Raw genomic sequence first — 20,444 nt, 5'->3', positions numbered from 1 at the left:
GTAAAAGTGTCCCTAGAGACTATTCTTCCATTGTTGTATACAGGAGGAAAGAATAGGGGTAGAACTTCGTTGAAACAACAGCAGACAACAAAAGCTACTATTGTGTTTTACTTCCAGTTCCTATAGCCAAAGTTTTGCCAATGGCAAGATGTGAGTCTCTGCTATTACACGGCTCATCTGTTGCTTAAAGATGCAGTATGAGGCAGAGGATGCACAATCTATTCTGACAAGAAGGTCTTTGGGCTTCAGGGAGGAAGTCAGCTGCAGCTGTGATAAACTGGTGCAGACCATGGCTTCGGTGTCATTTTTACACTAAAAAAAAGCATTGTTAAATACAAAGTCTTATTACTTTACTGTGAAAATATCACATATGCCATTCCCAGTGTACCTGATGGTTGATTATTGCTGGGCCAGACCTATGAAAGTTTTCAGTGCCTTCTGCAAGGGCATCAGTTCTCATTAACCATGTCAGAGAAGGTCCTTAGCATTTGGCAGAAGGTGCTGATCCCCTTGCTGAATGTGGCTTGGAGTGTAAAGATACAATGGTGTGGCACAATCCCATATAGGAACTGAGTTCCCACAGCTTCCTCTGAAGACAGTAGAAGTTTTTTGGAATCTAACGTACCTCAAAATCAGGTCCTTCAACACACTTTCATCTCTCTCTGTGCTCTTGGGATATAGGAGTTTACTGCTGGTCTTCTGTACGGCCAAACCTTTGGCCAATCATGTTTAGAGCCAAGCCCCATGCCATTCTCTATCCCTTTCGAGTAATCTACCCACAAGCTTACAGAGTCAGTGTCTTAAGAGGAAGAAAAACATTGGACACAAGCGACTCAGTTCCTTATTAGGACACTGCTTTGCTTGAGGGTGTATACCTAAGTGCAGTGGACGTATGGAAATAGACAATGTGCATGTGCATGCTGTATAGGGAGAGAACACCTTCATATAAAGCAGTCACTGAAAATATTTCATCTTCCAATTCACAATGGAAGGGGTAGATTGAGCAGGGATCCAGCCAACATATGACAATTCTACTTCTCCAAAGATTCAAGTAACATTTCCATTGGTAAAAGATTCCATCTTCATACTGCGTGGAAGTCAGCTTGATTGCCTCAGAAGAGTCGCTTGATATTTCAGAACAATGGTGTAAGGTGAAGGCATTAATACAGAGAAATAGGGATCTAAAGAGGGAAAACTGGGAAAAAATTTGGAAGGCCTTTTATTCCTTAGAGTATAAAAGCTAAACAAGAAAAGCAATAAAGCCCAAACCAAATAAAGTCACTTCTGCTCATGTTCAGAACTAATTCTCATCTCATCAGTGATTCAGTTCCCCTGAAAGCTTTGATACAAACATTTCCATTAACACCAGCTATTGAAACAGGATGATGACCCGATAAATTGTAATATTATGCTATTTAATAGAACGTTTTAGACTCTTCTATTAAGATTATGTGCACTTTGCTCCACTGAGATCTCAGCTGAAAAGTTGTACTATAGCAGTTTCTCATATACCTCCTCTGAGAGACGTTCCAAAGGAATATGCATGTTGTTTTTATTTACCCCTGTCCCTTTAAAAAAATATGTTTAAGCTGTTTCAAAAAAGGGAAATTAATTTAGAAAAATGGTTAGGAAGTTGAATTAAAATCACGACTCAAGAAACACAATGCAAAAATGAATGCAGTGCAGATGCAAGGCAAAAGTGAATTTTCTATTCACTGTATGTAACTCCCAGTTGTCAAAGGTGCCTTGCCTAGGTAGTTAAAATACCTAGGCAAGCCAAGTTTGCTTTTTTGTAGTGAGGGTAAAAATCCTTATAATATTTTATTCCATATACCTCTGAAGATTGCAGATCACATTGATAATAATGGAAGATTATCTTGGACCGAAATTTCTAAATGAATCTTGGAAAACCTGGCAGACTATTTTCTGATGAGGGTTTTGTTTTCTCTCCTGATGCAGGTAAAATTCCCTAGATTAGTAAGGAATAAATAAGAATTGCAGGATCTGGCTTGGCATGGTGTGAATGAAGCTCAGTTTATATTCTTAATTTTTTTATTTAGGTTTTATGGTTAAATCATTAAATTTTCCTTGGCTTTCTTAAGTAATCCCTTGTATCTCTTATCAAATAAGAAATGCTGGAAGCTTAATGGACTTGACTTATCAGGAAATGCAAGCATTTGAAAAAACTCCGTGAAGCTAGAAAAGCTAATCTTTCATTACATAGGAAGGAGGAAAAAATCAGAGGAAAGCAGTAAGTACACAAGACTGTTGTCAAGAAACCTTCCATTGTCATGAGTGAGTGATTGCAATTTAAATTAGATCCACACAGTGTCCTGGTGGATTTCATTTTCTGGTAACAGCATTATATTGAGATATGAGTAGCATCAATATAAGAAGAGATTTCCTCATTATTATTATTGGTGTTGTTGTTAAGATGCGTTTTCTTTTAAGTTTTCAAATCTAGAAACCAGAAACAGTTTCTTCTGGCAACCCGTGGGGAACGTGCAGAGCTTAGGTATAAATATGTTTGCTGAATTGTAAGGCAGTATTGTGAAAGCTGCCCTTACAGCATAGGATGAGACAATAAATTCTGACTCAATATTTTCAGGTTGTCTTCCACTAGTGATACACTTCACAAATGAATCTGCCTTCCTGGGTTACGTCAGAAACAGATAATCTCTAATGGCTCACATGGGAATAATAGCTATTTTCTATTGTTTGTAGGGGTAATTCATTTGCAATTAAATACCTTTTTCTCCTACACTTGGTGTCATCTAGCTACTAGTGCAGGGAACTCTCAAGGAAACGCGAACCCCATGCTGTGAAAATCACTATACAAAATGGAAACCTCCTTGCTGTACAGTGGTTACCATTGTAGTCAAATGATTTTCATGGCATCCGAATTGCTCCCATACTGTGAGTTGCCACACTTTCAAATGGAGAGCATTATGTATTTGCTGGTTTTTGTTTTCTTCCTTTTCTAGCTGACAAGTGCAGCATTTGTCTTCTGACAAATTTACAATAAATCACATATATGTGTATAGGAAGGAAAAGAAGCTTTACACTGAATTAATGATCAAATTAGACCCTAAACCTGCAAGAGCTATGTACAGCAGACCTCCTTGACTGTATTAAGAAGCCAGTCAGTCTTTGCGTGGCTTTCCGCCTGGTGAATAACATCCTGAGGGTGACTAAAAACAGAGCAGCAGCTAAAATCCTACATTCATTTAAAATTCCCAGTGAAGAAGAGTTTGCCTTAAAAGGTTATGGCTGCAGTATAACACATTCATTTTAGACCTGACAAAGATTTTACGCAATGCAACTAATTGTGCTGTGCTTGAAAACAGACGCACAGAATATATTAAAAGGGAGAATATCCTTGACACAAATTCATTTTCAGAGCAAGACAATTTGCATCAGTTTCATGTGGGAAACCCTGTTATTAACAATCTTGTCGGAAAACAAGCGGCAAAACTGCTTTTATTTCCTTTGTGCACTGTTGGCGTACCATCATCTCATCATCATGCCCTATTGCCACTGTACTTTGTTTTATGCTTCATGGTTGACCTATGAGAGAAAATGCTAATCACTGGTAAAAATTCCAATTAACATAAAACTAAATTTGGCCAAAAACATTAGAGACTCAATCGGGAAATGTATTGCAAGTCAAAAAGTAATAGCAAGAGAGCAACACAAGAAATGTATATTAAAATGCTTAATGTGCTTTCAGTTATGCCCATGACACTCTGATTATGGTTGCTATGATATCACTGAGGGGGCAATTTCACCCTCCATTTTTTTGGCAGGCCTGTGGAGGGGAGAGAAACAAATTCACAATATTTCTCTTTTAATAAATATTGCATAATTGCCTACTTTATTTTTCTGACAGCGGCAAAAATAAAATAAAGCTCTGTGCTACTGACCTGAAAGTTAATAGGCCAAGATATACAGCAGTGATATCAATGGAGCTGCACCAAGTATTAACCCACTCTCCAAAGAATTGCTAGTTGTAGTTTGGCTCTGGCCACACTTTCTCGAACTTATATTCACCTATTCCTAGTCTGCCACAGCCAGATGCAGCCATAGCCGTGCTTTCTGAGTATTTAAAAGGACAAGGATAGTCATCTAAAATCTGTACAAGTACTTAAGGTGGCACTTACGTCGTGGTTGAACGTATGGGTAACGTGTGTAAAGGTGAAATGGAATTTGGCCCTAGATGTTTCATAGATTTCATAGACATTAGGGCTGGAAGGGACCTCGGGAGATCATCGAGTCCAGCCCCCTGCCCAAAGGGCAGGAAGTCAGCTGGGGACTAAGGAAATGAGTAAAGTTAAAAATAAGAGGTTGGTTGGACATTGAAGGGGCAGCTGGAGCAGCTGTAAAAGTATTCAAAGTCTTTATCATATAAGATCTGACCCCAAATTCATGGCAATTGGTGTAAAGCATATTGATTGCTTCAGTAGGATTTGGAGCTGGCCTGTGAACAGGAATCTCTTATCAGCAAAACTGAAGACTCCAAGTTCTTGAGAAATGTGCATCCTTAGGGCCCTTATACATGTCATTACCATGTACATGTGATACAAATGTCACTTCGTATGGCTTAATAGCATCACACTCTACACTTGCAAGAGTTTAGGGGAGTTTAAAAGAGTTTGCATTGTTGCAAACAAAACTACATCCTAATCTAGTTTAGTTTGCAATGATGCATTGCAGCTTTTAGTCAGCTTGCCCTCCAACCCCGAATTCTGGGAGAGGTGGGCAGGCTCCGAAGAGGAAGAGACTCAGGTCCCTCACCACTTCTGCCTTCAGCAGATATCTTGTTCAAGGCAGATGTGGTGAGGAGCCAAATTTTTATTTATTTATTTATTTATTTATTTATTTATTTATTTTTACGAAGCCTGCCCACTTCTCCCATGGCCAAAGGGTGAGCTGCTGGCAGGCTGAATAGCCCCTGAGCTGTGGGGGCCCCTGATCCTTCCCTCTGTGGCAGCGATGCCCCCGGGGGTGCCCAAACGGGCTGGGTGCTGCCCCAGTTCAGGGTCGGGGAAGAGTTGGATCAGGCCAGGTGCTGCTTCTGAGCTGGGACAGCACCTGGCCCACTGATAGCCCACCTGAGTAGGCCTAGGGGGTGCTGATGCCATGGAGGGGTGGACTGAGTCCCCCACACAGCTCACGGGCCACTCAGCCCTCCGGCAATTCACACCCAACTCTGGGCAGGCTCTGTCAAAAAAAAAAATAAAGGATTGGGCCCCTTGCTATAACCGTGATAGAAACCCCTACATTGAAATGGTGGATTTCAATTAGAAACTCATCATTTTAATTTAGGGGGTCTAGAATGCAACCATAAGGACTCAACCCCTCATCACGTGTACAAGTGTCAACAAGCTCTTACTCCAGAAGCGGTCTTGTCTGTTATTGACTGAATATTCATGACCACTGCAAGATACATTTTCTGTGTCATTTCTTTGGTTGACAGTCATCAGGGGTGAGTAAAAAAGCAGAAGACGCCTTAATAAATATGGCCCTTTGAGGCCCTGATTTAGCAGAGCCTCACAGATGAATGAAACAAATGAAATCTAAACTGTCAGATATGCAGCCATCTTAAGGGCAGATGGATGACTATGGAAAATGTCAGCCATTTATAAACCACTTTCAAGCAGGTTGAAATCATAGGTTATGGTGAACCACAAAACACTAATAGGATTGCATTTTTAAAATTCAAGGCAGTGTGACACAAACATATTTATTACTGCATCTACAATTAACAACGAATTATTTATAGCTTTTCTCCTAGCAACTTGAGATGAGGAGGTAGCCTCACCTAGGAAGACCTTCAGGAATAATTTGTTGCTTATTCTCAGACATTATGTGAAGTCAGTAACTGATGAAGATCCTGTCTGTAAGCGTTTGAGTTTGCTGTGGTAAAATCATAATTATTCATGGAGATTGGATAGATTTTTCAGTTCAAACGTTGTCGTATGTAACAGTGAATACAGCTGAGGGTATTTGAGCATATAATGCTGAGATTTGCAACAAACTTGGTGTCTAAAGCTAGGCTCCTAAATGCATAGCTAGGCGTCTAAGTAGATGGTTGAAATCGATGTAATCTGTCACTTGCGTGTAAATCGCCTAAATGTCCCCTTCGCAGTGTGACTCTAAAAGGGACAGTGATATGGGAATGATGATTCAAATTCTGGCCTACTAAGTTGGAAATGCACTTCTGTTCTGAACAGTTTGTTCTGTCACGGGGCCCAAATAAAGTGTACACATCATGCATGACATCAAATTTACACTCTTGACTTTATTGCAGCGGATTCCAGTAACAGCAGAATCTCAGCCGTCATAAACCTTGCAATGCAAGTACAGGGAACATGGACCTTGCCTCTTCTAAGAAACACATAGCATACGTACTATGACTATCAACAAATCCTACTGAAATAAGCTACTGCATTGCTCCGCTGTGCATGCTTCTCCCCCAGAAGAAAAGGTGAAAGAATAGACAATATGCAACAGATGGTAGTTATGTTGCTGAGTGGGCCTCTGGAAGGTGCTTCGATACTCTGGTGTTGAGCACAGTATGAAAACTTTATTGATTAAATTAGCCTAAGCTTTCATCTACAACCTGATTATTCCTAGGGTTTCCTGGATGGCCTCTCCATCTCCTACCACATGGGACTGTGCACTGCTTAGGGAGGCTGGTAGTGTTAACAAGTCGTATCTAGTGCAATGGTCATTAAAACTTACAGGAGACCTTTGGGAGTCAAGGCACTGAGCTGGGACTTTATTCACACCCCAGCTCTGCCACAAACGTCTCGTGATTCTGGGTATGGTTTTTCACCTTTCCATCTCTTTGTGTTTTCTGTCTTGTCTATTTATCTGTTAAGATCTTTGGGGAAGGGTTGTATCTTGTATGTATATGAGAGGACAAAGGAAGGCCTGTCACTTGCATAAAAGGACTAAGTAAGCTCAGAGGTGAGTACACATATTAAAGCTGTCTGGAATCTGGATCTAGTAAAGTGGCAGCTATATTAGTGTTTCTTGCTGTAAACGTAAGAAAACAGTGCTCTAGGATCTGCATGCACTACTGGTAGAATTTAAAGTCTTGGATTTGACCTCAGTCCTTGTCCCTGAGTCTCCTTGTCTTTCTCTAAGATCAAGAGTGTGGGGTGCATCTGGCATAAAAAAGGGGAGTCTGCTGCAAAGTATTTCTCTGAGAAGCACTGCCTTTCAGAGCCCTCTTTCTCCTTATTCCCAAAGATGCCAAACATGTTAACTTCTGGGTCTGTTTCAAAGTTATGCTGTCGGGGTGGCTTTAGATGAAGGAACATTAAAGGTAGATTGTGGGACTTGTCATGTAGGAGACTGTGGTGAGGGGGTGAGTTTTAAATCAGATAGGTCCAGAGACTAGCAATTCAAGCCAAGGATTTCAAAAGAGATGAAGGAAGATTGAGTTGATCCTCAGAGCTTTTGGAAATAATGTTTCTTCCTCTCACATTGAACTCTGTATTTTTTTTTATTTCTAGGAGTATATTAGCCTTTTCTAGCATTCATACGATGGATTCTTTTTTTTACTGACGATATCCAGAAATAGACACTGGGGACATCATCAGGTGAAGGTTAGCTTTTTCCTGACTTTGACATTAGGATGTCAAAAAAACTTTTAGGGGAAATCTTCCCTATGACATTGACAGCTGAAGGAAGTAATGATTCCCAACAGGGATTTTTCCTGGCCCTTGCCAAATTTGTGTGTGTGTGCATGTGCGTCCGTGCATGTGTGTGAGTGTGCGTGCACGCGCGCATGTGTGCGCATGCATGTGTTAAAGTGTACCTGCCGAATGTTGCAAAGCCACTGAATATTACATTACAATGCAGGCAGGCAGTACCTCATTACCATAAATATGTATCTCACTGAACTAATCAGGTGAACTAGGAAGACTGCAGTTGCTCACAGCATGCAGAAGTGCCAGGATAATTACCTAAGCATGCTCAGTGAGAGCCTGCCTGAGGTCATTCCCAGAGACCCAGTCATCACTTACGGAAACGAAGCTGAGTACAGCCATGATGTCTCACGCTCATTTTTTGAGGGGTGCAGAATGTCAACCAAAGCACTTTCTTGTTTCATCCGTTTTATTTTTTTTGTCAGACGCGCTCATTAGAATAGGCTTCATCGAGGAGAGAAGTAGGCCTGTGGGGCAATTGCTGTAGAGAGTAATACTTTTTGAGTAGAAGGTCACTATCATTATTATTGCCCTCTATGTGTGTCCTCCTGACCTGCAGTGTCTAAATATGTTTGCTTCAAGCAGCTAATGTGCAAACTAGTGAGGGGAAGTATCCAGGACTCATTGACGTCACCAGCCTTTTTGGCTCTTCCTCGGGTCCAGACTCCGCCGGTTCCCTTTCATACACCTGGCTTTCCACAGGAAGCTTTGCCTGTCTCATTGCTGCTGGAGAGTCTCCCTCCATTTGTTCTTCACATATGGCCCACTTCCCCAGGTATTAGTTCAAAGCCAACCTCAGGCCAGAAGCTCTGCTGATGGCAGGGACGGAGGTGAATGTGGAGGGACCAGCGTTAGGTAAAATGCATCGGAGGGAAGCAGAGCAAAAAGCAGTGCAAAGTGCAAGGAGAATGAGAAAGTTAGTCTATAGTAATGGATGGAGTGGAGAAGAGGGCTGTCTCGGGCACATAAAGTGGAAAACAGTGGAGGGAATGGGAAGGAGCAGGGCTTCTAAAGTGAGGAATAAAGTAGGAGCAAGAGGTCAGAGCTTATATTTGCAGAAGTCAACGAAGGACAGGGACCACATATCCTTCCTGTAATTAAGAGGGACTTGTTAAGAGGCAATTCAAGTGTAGCGTGCTCTGGCATTAAGCACATGGGGTTTGAGTTAAATGGTAGTCAGAGTAATATGATAGGCATCCCAAGTGTGATGGTACCCAAGAGAAAAGTATCTAGTTCAATTAAGTATGCTCACCAGTGCTTGAGTATTAGTGATGGCTGAGGTTAAGTACCAGTAATAACTGCTGGCTAACTAGCCGGTGTGGGTGGAACCTGTATTTATGTCCCCATACCGCTGTGCCATATGTTTTCCATAATGGTAATGCACAGCTCCTCTCCTTTGGCTGACACTGCTACTGTGCTGGAGAGGGGGTAATTTAACTAAGGCTGTTTTTTAAACTCTATCTATAGTCATGCCTAAGAAAAAGCAAAAGGTGCTTAATTAAACCCTTGAGCTATATAACTCCTGCATCTTCTGACATGGTATATAATTAAATAATCAGCTTCATTTCTAAAACCTAAAAGCATCCTTTTATTGGAAATTTGCTCTGTCATTCCGTAACTGGGGCCACCCCTAAAGGCTGTAATTTCTAGTTACCAATGACTTTTATTTAACAACCTTTTAACATAGAAGTCACTGATAAATTAAATCTGAATCTAGCTAACCAAAGGTCAGCTCTGAAATTAACCATTGCTAAGCTTTGGGAATCCAGTCTTTTTATTAATGTTTGCACTGTAAGGAGTTGAGTCAGAAACCAAGCCTTGAATATTTTAAGAGGAAACAAAATAGCTGGGATTGATACGGTATTAATGATACAATATAATTTCATTTGGAAGCTGTATAGCAGTAATCCAGGATTTTTGGCTGTCACGCTCTTAATATTTATGAGCTATTCTAATACAGTAATTACATGTAATAAAAATTGCTCACTATCTTTATGTTATAAATAGAAATTTAGTATTTTTTCTTCCATTTGGTTGTCCAATATTTTTACTACATACTCCTGGAAGGAGCAATATACAATAGATGAATCTGGAACTGTATAGCTTCTTAATAAAAGTGGTATTTTGAAAGATATGCTTACTCTAAGTAAAGGGCAGCTCATTAAACAAATAAATGAGCAATGAGTTTTGAAGCAATGAGTTAAAGCAATGAGTATTTACTATTAACTGAACAGCCTACTAAATAATAAATTGCAGATAAAGAACTGTGTATATAATTAGGGTGAATTCAAATTACCTGCTTGGGCTGAGAAAAGCAAAAACAAAGAGAGTATTAGGAAGAAAAAGGATGAGTGATAGCAAATATGTCTTGGATTAGAGTACTTCCTATGTTTTATTGTGCAGAATATTTTTTGTGGGGGGAGTTGCTGGTCTTCTGCTATTATTGAATGGGTTGCTCCAGGTCAGATTCCCTAGTGCAAACTCCTTTAGAAAACTTGCCTCAAGAAAAGCAAAAGTCAAATTTCCAAGGCAGACCAAGGCTGATATTGTTACCAGCTCAATGAACTGAATGGCTTCGTACACCAAGGCCCATTTTTGTTTCTGTTCCATGCTTGGCACATGCCAGACCTCAGTTGATTGGAATGACTAAAGTCTACGAATAGCTTCCATCTTTGACACCGTGAAATGTGGGATTGTTTTTGCAAAGTATCTGGGCTAATTTTCAGATTTATAAGTAACTTATATATGATTGCAAACTTCCTCTAATTTACCTGTCCCATGTAAGAATGCTGCTGCATAACATTTGGCAGGTTGATGGGTGTGCTGTTGTGTTGGATGGTGTTATTGGACTGGATGAGGTGGTCTGGAGGTTTCCTGGGATTGCTAGTTTAGTTGGATGTGTGCTGGGGTTAGGTGGTAAATGGGAAGGGCTGGTGTTATCTCAGATAATCAAATGTGTGAGATTCCAGCTGTGCTGTGGGCACATCTACACGACATGCTTACTGCGAGGTAGCCTAATAACACTGAGCAGTAGCGTGCCAGTCAAAAACAGTGCTAATAAGCTCCTGCACAGTGTTATTAGGCTACTGCACAGTAAGCATCACAAAAAAAACATGTGCTGGTGCTACTGTGCAGTAACTGTACTTACTGCACATGTTGTTAGTACTTCATTAAACAGTAACTACTGCACATTAATGAACATGTAGACATACCCTTTGAGACTGAGATGTGACAGGACTGCCAAATCACATCAATGCAAGATGCCTATCTAGGCATCAACTTTCAATAAGATTACTGTAGACTTCTTAACTGAGCTGATGCATGCCCTAACCTCCCTGCATGTATTCTACCATACCATTTTTGACTGTTGTCCGTGCAAGGGGCTGGCATGCGTAGTGAAAAGTATGTTAGAGGAGGTGATATACTGAGCTGTGTGCATCTATCCTGTGGCTGGTATAGCATCCAACCTTTCAACATTGAACCTCAAAGAGGGCTAGGACATCATTTTAGAAGCTGTCCTCAGTTGCTAGCAGTTTATTATTGAATAGTCCCTAGAGCAACCCCAAAGGGTAGGCTGTGACTCAGAGTCATAGTTTGCCTCTTGGTCACCTCCCACTCATTCTGAGAAAGAAACTGTGAAGCTTATGCCGGAGGTATACGACTGATCTGCTGGCACATCACTGTACTAGCCAAAACCATGCTCAGTCTTCCGGTTCCCAACCTGTGTAGGGACATGATGGAATAGCATGTCTGAGATCTACTTCTCCTCTACAACCCCCATGCCATGTGCTCCCCCCCAAAAATTCTTCCCTTGGGCAAAAAAGATAGAGTCTTATCGAAAGTACTTGTGTAAGGTGTCGTAGCTCAGCAGACACAAGAGTCTTGAGGATCTGACACACATCTAATATGAGATCAAAACTGGACATACCAGGCTGGGAATTAGTTTGGCCATAATACTATAGCATAATACTATAGCAATCACATAGAGCACAACTATGATAATGCTATTGCTGGGTAAGAAATGTAACACATAAATGGCAGACTATTTTGCTAGATACTTATCACTAGCTAAATGCTTGCAAAAGATGCTATTGCTCAATTAACCCCTTCTTAGTGAGCTTTTACCTCATAAAAACCATCACAAAAATGACAACAGGTTAAATGCTGCTGCAGTTAGATCTCAAATTGGCTCTGGAAGTCTCCTATTGCTTTGTGAAAGTAGCATCATCCATCTTGGCATGCTCACTATTTCCAAATGCCGGTGCAGTCATCTTTTTGCATTAGTATTCAAAACAGGGAAGAAAAGGGAGAAAGCTATACAGACCAACTAAGTACAGGGGTCTGCTGAGACAAGCCATGACATACCACGTGATGAGGAAGATTATCTCCCCACTGTACATTTCTTTTCTCTCCTGTTGCTATCAAAACTAGCACAAGAGAATTGATGGATTCAGTTATCTTAGCACCTTTCTTGAATTTAACCTGTACCTAAATTGGTTTGATGCATTGCAGACAAAAAGAGACCCATCTATGTCTGTCCCTCAATGTTATCTAAGTTGCTTCCCGCTTAGGTCATAGCTCTCATACCTTGAAATAGCCTCCCAGATTTTAACAAGACTCGCTATGGATGCTGTCAAAGAAAAATCTTTGATTTCAGCTGCCGATGGCAAAAAGGTCAAAAGGTTAACATAACATATTTCATCATCATAGTTCCGGATTCAGCCCTCCCCCAGCTTAAATGTAAAATACATGCGCAGTCATTCTTGCATGAAACCTGAGCAGAAGTAAGGAACACGCAAAGTCTGTGTGACCGTCAGGCTAGAGGAGGTGGAGGGAGCACCCTCTTCGGAACAGCGTCACGGTGGAAGAGTGGTGCTATCCCCCTAGGTCCGGAGCAGATGTAAGGTAATCAGGTCCCCGCCCTGGTTCTCGCCCGCCACGACTTGTTGTAAGGTTCAGTGGGACGGCTCCTGATTCTCCGTAGCCCGGGGTCCCCGACGGTCACGTTGCAGGGCTCCGCCACCCCTTAACACCCCGGCCTTAAGCCCCCTTGGATTTCCTGTGGGCGAGACCCCGGCCCTCGCCTGGGGTGCCCCGGTGATGCTTCTCACCGGGTCCCTTGCCCGGGGTAGAAACCTAGCCGGCGGGCATCCCCGCTTCCGACCTGGGTCCTCCTGGGGGTCCTCCCTTCCGGTTCTGGCCCGCTGGTGTCCGGCGTCGGTCCAGGCGCTCACGGTGCCTCGTCGGTGCCCTCCCAGGTCCCTGCGCCGACTCCCGATCTATAAACTCCGGGCGCAGGCGGGACGCAGTCCCAGTACTCCCCGTCGCTGGAACCCTCGTCGTCCGGACCGGCCCGCCACTCCCCGCTCCGGGTTCGGGGTCCAGCTGCCGCTGCTGTCCTCCCCCGCAATGGGGTAAGTAGCCCCTCCCCGTCGGCGTCCGCGCTCCCGCCGGGTGCGGGTCCCCTTGCCGTCTTCCTTTTTGGACTCCCTGTCTCCGCGGCAGGGAGTCCCCCCTCCGGGCTCCCCCCGCGTCTGTCCCGGCCGGCTGTTTTTATTGCCGGCTCCCGGCCACCGGCACGGGCGCCGGCTTCCGGCATAAACAAGCGGCGGATGTCCCGCTCGGGCTCCGCCGCCTCCGCGGGCGAGCCCCGCCCTGTCTCCCTGGGACAGTCTGCTCACAGTCATAATTGGCAGTCCTGTAATTATTCAAGCCTGGTGTGTTGTGATTGGCTACCTGAAAACCTTTAATTTTGGAAAGATTTCCGCCTTCTGCAGAGACCTCCACGCACACCCAGGAGACATAGTCAGCGGCCTGGCCAGTCGCTGACCCCTCCCCACCTGCGGCGAAAAAAATTTTTTTTCAGGTGTTGTATTCGAATTTTTGTCTACTCGTCCATTCTCCAAGAGCTCACGAACGTCTTTAAACCGAAGTTACCTGTACACTTTGCTGAAAACCTGCACCAAGCAGTTTATGATCTGTGCAAAGAAGAAGCATCTGTGAGCTGAACTGAACTTCTCCTTTCTCACTGTGTAACCACGACTTCCTTCCTACGCCGCAACTCTTCTGTGGTATAAGTAACAATAAATCTTTAACCAAAATGCATTTAAACTCCCTGACTCCTCTCGCTTTTCCACCTGTACGACCACCATATCATACTCGCGTCCAGCCGGTTGTGCTGACCCAGGCTCGCAGGTCAAGGGTGCACCGGTCCTCGGACGCGACAGATCCCTAGACCACTGTGGGCAAAAGTGGGGCTTTCCTTCCATTGGCATACCACCTGGTAGCCACTACCCCAGCCAGGCATTTGTGAGCAGACACCACAGATGCTGACCAAGGAAGTTGCTCACAAGAAATGCAATGCTATAAATATTACTGCTATTTAAAAAAAAAAAAACATGTTGTCCATAAGCACAAAGTAAAAAGATGAGCATGAATGCTATTCTTCTTGCATAATAAGTGTTACATAGCAATCTAGTTGCTGTTGTCTGTGGGAATAATCATGTGGCTGAGGATATATGTGGCATTTTGTAGAATGGTGTACTGTGCTATTAAAGATTGATCAGCCTGATTTAGAAGAACCGTATTACTTGCAAAACACACCTGGATGAAATGCTTTTGGCAAAAAGTGCAGATGGGGGTTGACCAAAAGAATCAGCAAACTCCTGTCAGCTTCAGTGACTCATTTTCTGTGGGGACCTTTCCTTCTTTAATTGAAATATTTCATTGTAATGTATTTAAATTTTGTTTAAAGCAGCAAAACTTTGAGAAAAAGCTCACCATGAAATATGAAGCTTTCCATTTGGGGTTGAATTAGAGGTTTCTTTTGATCTGAAACTTTTTGGGGGGACCTTCTCAGCTTTCTCATGAGCCTGCCATTGATAGAGAAGACCTGCCCACTCCTTTGCCCTCTACATATTCCAAAACCCAGGGATAAAGCAGACAGCCTAAGCAGAAGTGGCCCACACCGCTGCTCTCACCGTGAGCATACTTGCCATCCTCTCCGTTGCCCTTCCAGGCTTGGAGTACATAGAGCAGGAGTTGAGCAGACAATGACAGCGTCATGAGCAGCAGAGAGTTAACACAGACAATGTAAGCCAGCTACACTGCAGGTGCATCTACACCTGCAATTACCCTGGTACAATAGACTCTGGTGTAGTTCACTTCAGTCAGCTGTTCCCAGGCTCAGTGTTTACACATGAACCAATGGCTGTAGCAATCTGAGCTAGGATGCAGCAGCCCTGGGCTGGCAAGGGGCACAGAGGTTCAGCCCCTGGCTCTTCATGGCAGCATTGGGCATCGGAGGTGCTGGCTGGGGCATGAGAGTGCTAAAGTATTGATCTAGCCAGTAGGCAGCCCCTGCACTGTAGCACGCTCGTGCCTCAACCAGCCCTGGTTACCATCTACACGTGCATTTTGGCTGCATAAAATACTCTACCATAGGATAGTACTTGCTGTGGACAGTGCTATCCTACAGCAGAGTTAATTCATTTACTGCACCCTGATATGGGCACTTATATAGACTGTGACACTTTACAGCAGAGCTAATTAGTCAGCTTCTCAATAAAGACATACCCTGTCGTGTATAGTGTCCACTCTGCACCCGGTGCCAGACATCTGGGCCAGGTACAGAAATTACACGTTTACTGGTATAAGTGATCAGAAATCGGTCTTTACCCGTAACGGAACAATCGTTTGGTGTACATAAACTGGTTCAAAAATGGCAGAACCCAGTCTCAGATATGAATTCCCCACCAAAGGGCAAATGTGTCTCCTGTTCATTACCAACTGCAGCGCTTACAGAAAACTGTGTGACTTACAGCAATTCTCCTGTGGACTTTTTCAACGTCTGTACCTAGCCCCCTGCATTTTGGGTGCTTCTACACATTCATTAATGCACTGTAGTTACGGCGCATTATGTTTAGTACTTGTATAATCAAGTACAAAATCAGGGCACAGTAACAAGCATTATCGCGCAGTAGCACTGGTGCACACCTTTTTAGTGGTGCTACTGCACGGTATTAGTAGGCTGTTGCGGAGCTAGTATCTCGTGTAGATGCACCCGCCGTGTCCATTTCCAGCTGCCTGTGCAGAGCAAGAAAAGAGCATAGCAGTGCCTTGCTCGGGTTCCCTCTAGAAAGCTCAATCCTGAAGATCACAGTTGCCAATATAGCACTGCCTCCCTTCGCTCCCCCCGCCCAGTCACAATAAAGGAAACCTGTGCAGGGAAGAACGGCTGCTTCATCTTCCATCATTTGGCAGTTGGCTGCTTTTAGCTCCCGTGCTGCCAGCTCTGCACTGGCACCCTGTTCTTTAGGGTGTCTGAAAACCATTGTTAGCAGGCAGCCGTGACGACTGATGTCTAGGTATTGTGGAGATGGATGCCCTATAAGCAGCAAGGGAAGGCAGAGAGACGCACGGAGAGAAAGCGACTGTTTCTTATGTTGTTTAATATTTAATTGAGATGCTACAAGTGCTGCTGACGAACAGATTCTTTTGTATACCTGCATGTTTAGAATGGCCTCTCCTTTTTGCTCCTCTGAGTAGCAGTTAAATGCTCATTAGAGCTGAAAATTTCTCCTTTTTGGCAGATTACTGACACCTATGTCTTGTAATACATAGCCTTAGGATGCATAATGGGGGATGTAAAACTCATATATAGCAGTACTGGGATTATGGAATAAAAAGCAATGGTTTCATATTCTGGCCCTTATTAATAAACCAAATTGGTTTAAATGCCCTGTTTTAAGCATAAATGAAAGATAAAGAACTTATGAGATTTATGAATAGGGTCATTAATGTAGAGACTCTCTCTCATTAGATCAGTTACGTTGCTTTCCAAATAGCAGTACTCTCAATTAGAAAAATTTATGAACTGGAATGATTACAAATATACCATATTTCAAGCCTACCCTGCTCTTAATGCAAAGCAAAAAGTAATTAGATTTCTGTGGAATAATTGATTTCCTTATAACTTCTTTTTTTGCTATAAATTTATTCTACTACCTTCCACAGGAGGAAAATTTACCTTTCAATGCAATTTGCACTTTAGCTGCAAACCTGTGAGGGCTGCATTAATTTACTAACCTTATTAAAGCAGAGTTAATATTGTGAGCTAATATGGTTGGTTTTCCCCTTTGCTAGACTTCCAGGTTCACTTTCTCGTGCCTGATCTGAACTGAAGGTGAGAGGAAACATAAGGCGTCTTTCATTCTGTTTGGACTGGCTGTTTACAGAAGTGATGGAGATGCTATTCAGCACAAAAGTGATCACCATATGCCTGCTTTTTTTTGTATTAAGTTTGGCAGCAGCTATTCAAATACCATTATCAGGTGAGTTGTCACTATTTACTTAACACTTCAACAGCCTTGCCTATTTTTCTCTGCCCCCTTTCCCTAAAGAACCAAATGTTAAACCTGCTGTTCAGCTGCTCCACTGTGAGTTTGATTCTGCCATAATATGATTTTTTAGGAATCCATGTGTTGAAAAAAAAAAAAAAAAGAAGGAAGTTTCTTTCTTGTTCCTGTTGTTTAAATGCAGCAGTAAACTTATCTAATGTTCAAGATCTGGCATATCGTCCAGCTCAACACATTCAGCCCTGCCCTGTCTTTATGCCTGAGTTTCTCTCTGCAGCTTGTTTGAAGTACAGATGCATTTATTTATTTGCCTTCCAACCTCCTGTTTCATTTTGGAACAAGGAGCAGGTGTGCATCTCTGGGAATAGTTAAGATCCCAGTGCAGTATTTCCTGTGACTTGTATATTGCCCTGGGGAACCCCATCTTTGCCCATAACTGGCTATGGTGCACATCAAACAGCACATTTTGCATGGCTGGTGCATCTTCAATGATTGCATAAAATATGTCATAAACCTCACGAAGGGCCAAGCCTTCCGAAGTAAAAGCAGTAGCACTTAGCCCAAATCTAACATATCATTCCATATAGGCCTGACTGAAGTATCCATTTTTTTTCTGGGGGTGGAAAAAAAAAAATCACTGTGGTTTTTTTTTTTTGGTAAATAAATGATGTCAGCAATAGACTTTGACAGAAAGAGCAAGCCTGGCTTTTTCTTAAGCTGTCAGACACTATAACATTAAAGGTCCATAATTAGATAGTTTAGGGCATGAACTCTGGAGGGGCAGAGGTGGGGGATGGGGGTGGAAAGGCATTGTGCCTATCAATTGGTGGAAGAGTGCAGTTAGGCATTGCAGCATATGCTGCCTTCCAAGACTGTGTGTACTGCGCAGCACTGTGTGCTCCTCTCTGTGTACTAGTGAGGAGGCAGTAGTTCTCCTCCCTTTGACAGTGGCAAGCACCGATGGGTAACTAGGAACAGTCATTGTGCTCAACTGAGGACAAAAGGGAATATGTAGCTGCAAAAGGTGGGTTAGGTTCCTTGTGCATCCCCTGCCCGTAAACACCTACTCAGGAGAACCATCTGGCTCTTGATTTCCTGTAATGATGTGTTTTATATTTTAATAAAGATGGAATTATACCTAGCTGGAGAAGCTGATGGGAAAGGGTAGGCCCAGCAGAGCTGCAAGGGGTTGAAGACCATATGGTGCAAGATACCACCGTTTGAGTGGTGAGCTTTGTGGACTTGAAAGCAGAGATCAGAATCGTTTTCTTTCTCGTTTATAGCAAGGTGATGATCCTGTTATCCCCAGTTATACCACCATGCTCGTTCTCCATTGTATCGCTGTTGCACAGAGCCTCTTACCATTTTAATTTCCTTAGTAAGAAAAAAGTCAATGAAAGATCATTGCTTTGCCGTATGTGCAGGAAGGGTGATTACTCAAGGCAAAGTCTCTCTGCAGACCAGATCAGAGTCAGGTATAATGGAGTCTTGCTTATTTGTGATTGGAGATGATTTACCATGTTATAGACTATAGATATGTATACTATAAAACACCCCAACCATTACATTCCCTGCTCAAACATAGTAACTCTAGGCAAACATGAGACAGACTAATGCTCCAGCAAGCAGATAGGAATTGACTGATTTCTAAGAGAATATTTCTGTTGTTACCCACAGCTCATCATTTCTAATTGCAATAAAGTTTTATGTAATATTAATGGCTACAGGCTGGGAAGTTACTGTGTTCAGAAATGTCACTAATGAAATGCACAGCGTGCTCTAGGAAGTATATACTCATGCATATTGCATCTTATTGAAATCCACGCTTATTTTGCACACATTTGATTTACCCAGAGACGCGAAACTATTCATCTCCTGCCTGACTCATTAACAGTGAGGAGGACACCCTTCTTCTCGTCACCGAACTTAAAAAAAAAAAAGGCACTTTCAAAATCGCAGCTGGCAAATTAGAGTGCCAAGCAGTCATAAATGTTAGAAATTCAAACCCCACCTTTGTTGTTTTGAGCTTTTGTTAGAAGAGAGACTGTGGTACCTATTAGGTCTCTGTGAGGCAGAGCCACACAGAGCAATGAAAGCAGGAACACCATCTAGGTAGTAATCTGTAGCCCCATTATACTCTCAGACTGCTGAGGAAGTTAGTGCTTTACTGGGGAGAAAGAACTTCATAATGGCAGGGCTGGCGTAGCCTGTACTTCTTACAAGGACCTGATCCTAATCCCTTTGAAGATTTAGAGCAGGCCTATGTACACAAAAATGGGTCACGCTGACCAGGAGTCCACCCCACTGTGTGCCAGAGCCTCTCTGCCCGTGCTGTCTAGCCTTCCTTATTTGTGCTGGGACAACAGCCACCCAGATTTCAGAGAGCTGACATTTGTAACGTCAAGAGGATTTTTTTTTTTAAGGTAAGCCTGGCAGGTTTCCAGGAGCATCCTGCTCCCTGTGGTGCTTATTGCTTTCCCCCAAATAGTACTTTTAATCAAAACATCCTCCCTCTGTTTAGTTGCACAGCTTCCAACAATCACGGAGCAATCTAAGACTCAAGTTGCCTACCCCTTTGATGACGACTTTGCCATTAAATGTGAAGCTACTGGGAATCCACAACCCACGTGAGTATTTGTTTTCATTGGAGAAACAAATGGAAGTTGGAGCCTGCTTTTGTACCTCTTCCCGCTATTGCCTAACAGGGTTTACACTGGAGCAGGAAGGGGAGAGCTGAGGCGCACTAATCTGCTTGTAATCTTGGGGATACATTAAGCTTTGCCTTTCCAGTTCAGGACACTCTATCTTTGTTGCCCGATCTGTTCCACTCGCCCTGTGAATAGAGATTAACGGGCCTCTTCCTCTTTGGAAATGTTTCATTTCTCTTGTATGTGCTGCGTTCACCCCATGATTTACACCAGGCTGGCTCAGCTGTGCTGCAAAAGATATGAGGTGCATAATGGTAATCAAAGGGTACCAGCTGTTCTTCTGCCTTTTGCACTGCTTAGCCTCCTATCCCATGAAAATACCAAGCACATTAAACCAAGTGCTCAATGTCCACATTTGCATTTAATCTGATGTTGTGTGTGTGCCTAGTATCACCATGGGTTTTCTCCAAAGCCTATCATGTGTTTCGCATCAACGTAAAAGAAACAATTTTTAAATACAGATACATGACTTCAATACTGGAATATTTTCTATGAACTTCCACCAATCAAGCTGTTCGTGCAACATAAGTTAAATTATTTGTTACATGACCAGGAGCCTTCTTTGTGTTTCTGATGTAGATATTTAACACTTAGCAAGGCACAATATGGTGTGAACTAATTTTAAGATTTGGTGTTAAAAAGATAACTTTGATTTTAATGCT

General features: G+C 42.8%; 1 protein-coding gene across 7 annotated transcripts in view; it reads left to right on the top strand.

Annotated features, from left to right (window-relative positions):
* Nucleotides 1-20,444, top strand: part of CHL1 (cell adhesion molecule L1 like) — a 189,385-nt gene that overhangs the window by 92,688 nt on the left and 76,253 nt on the right. For 6 of the 7 annotated variants that reach the window (XM_090021244.1, XM_090021238.1, XM_090021242.1 and 3 more), the window contains exons 3-4: nucleotides 16,863-17,050; nucleotides 19,596-19,701. In XM_090021244.1, coding sequence (XP_089877370.1) covers nucleotides 16,960-17,050; nucleotides 19,596-19,701 — 197 coding nt within the window. In that variant the 5' untranslated portion in view covers nucleotides 16,863-16,959. Of the gene's footprint in view, nucleotides 1-13,027; nucleotides 13,133-16,862; nucleotides 17,051-19,595; nucleotides 19,702-20,444 lie in introns of those variants that run through there. The other variant, XM_090021237.1, reaches the window with a different exon arrangement.

Source organism: Crocodylus siamensis, chromosome 11 (assembly GCF_052110815.1).
Source record: "Crocodylus siamensis isolate JL-2025a chromosome 11, ASM5211081v1, whole genome shotgun sequence".
Taxonomy (NCBI): Eukaryota; Metazoa; Chordata; order Crocodylia; family Crocodylidae; genus Crocodylus; species Crocodylus siamensis.
This window is presented reverse-complemented; position numbering and strand designations above follow the sequence as displayed.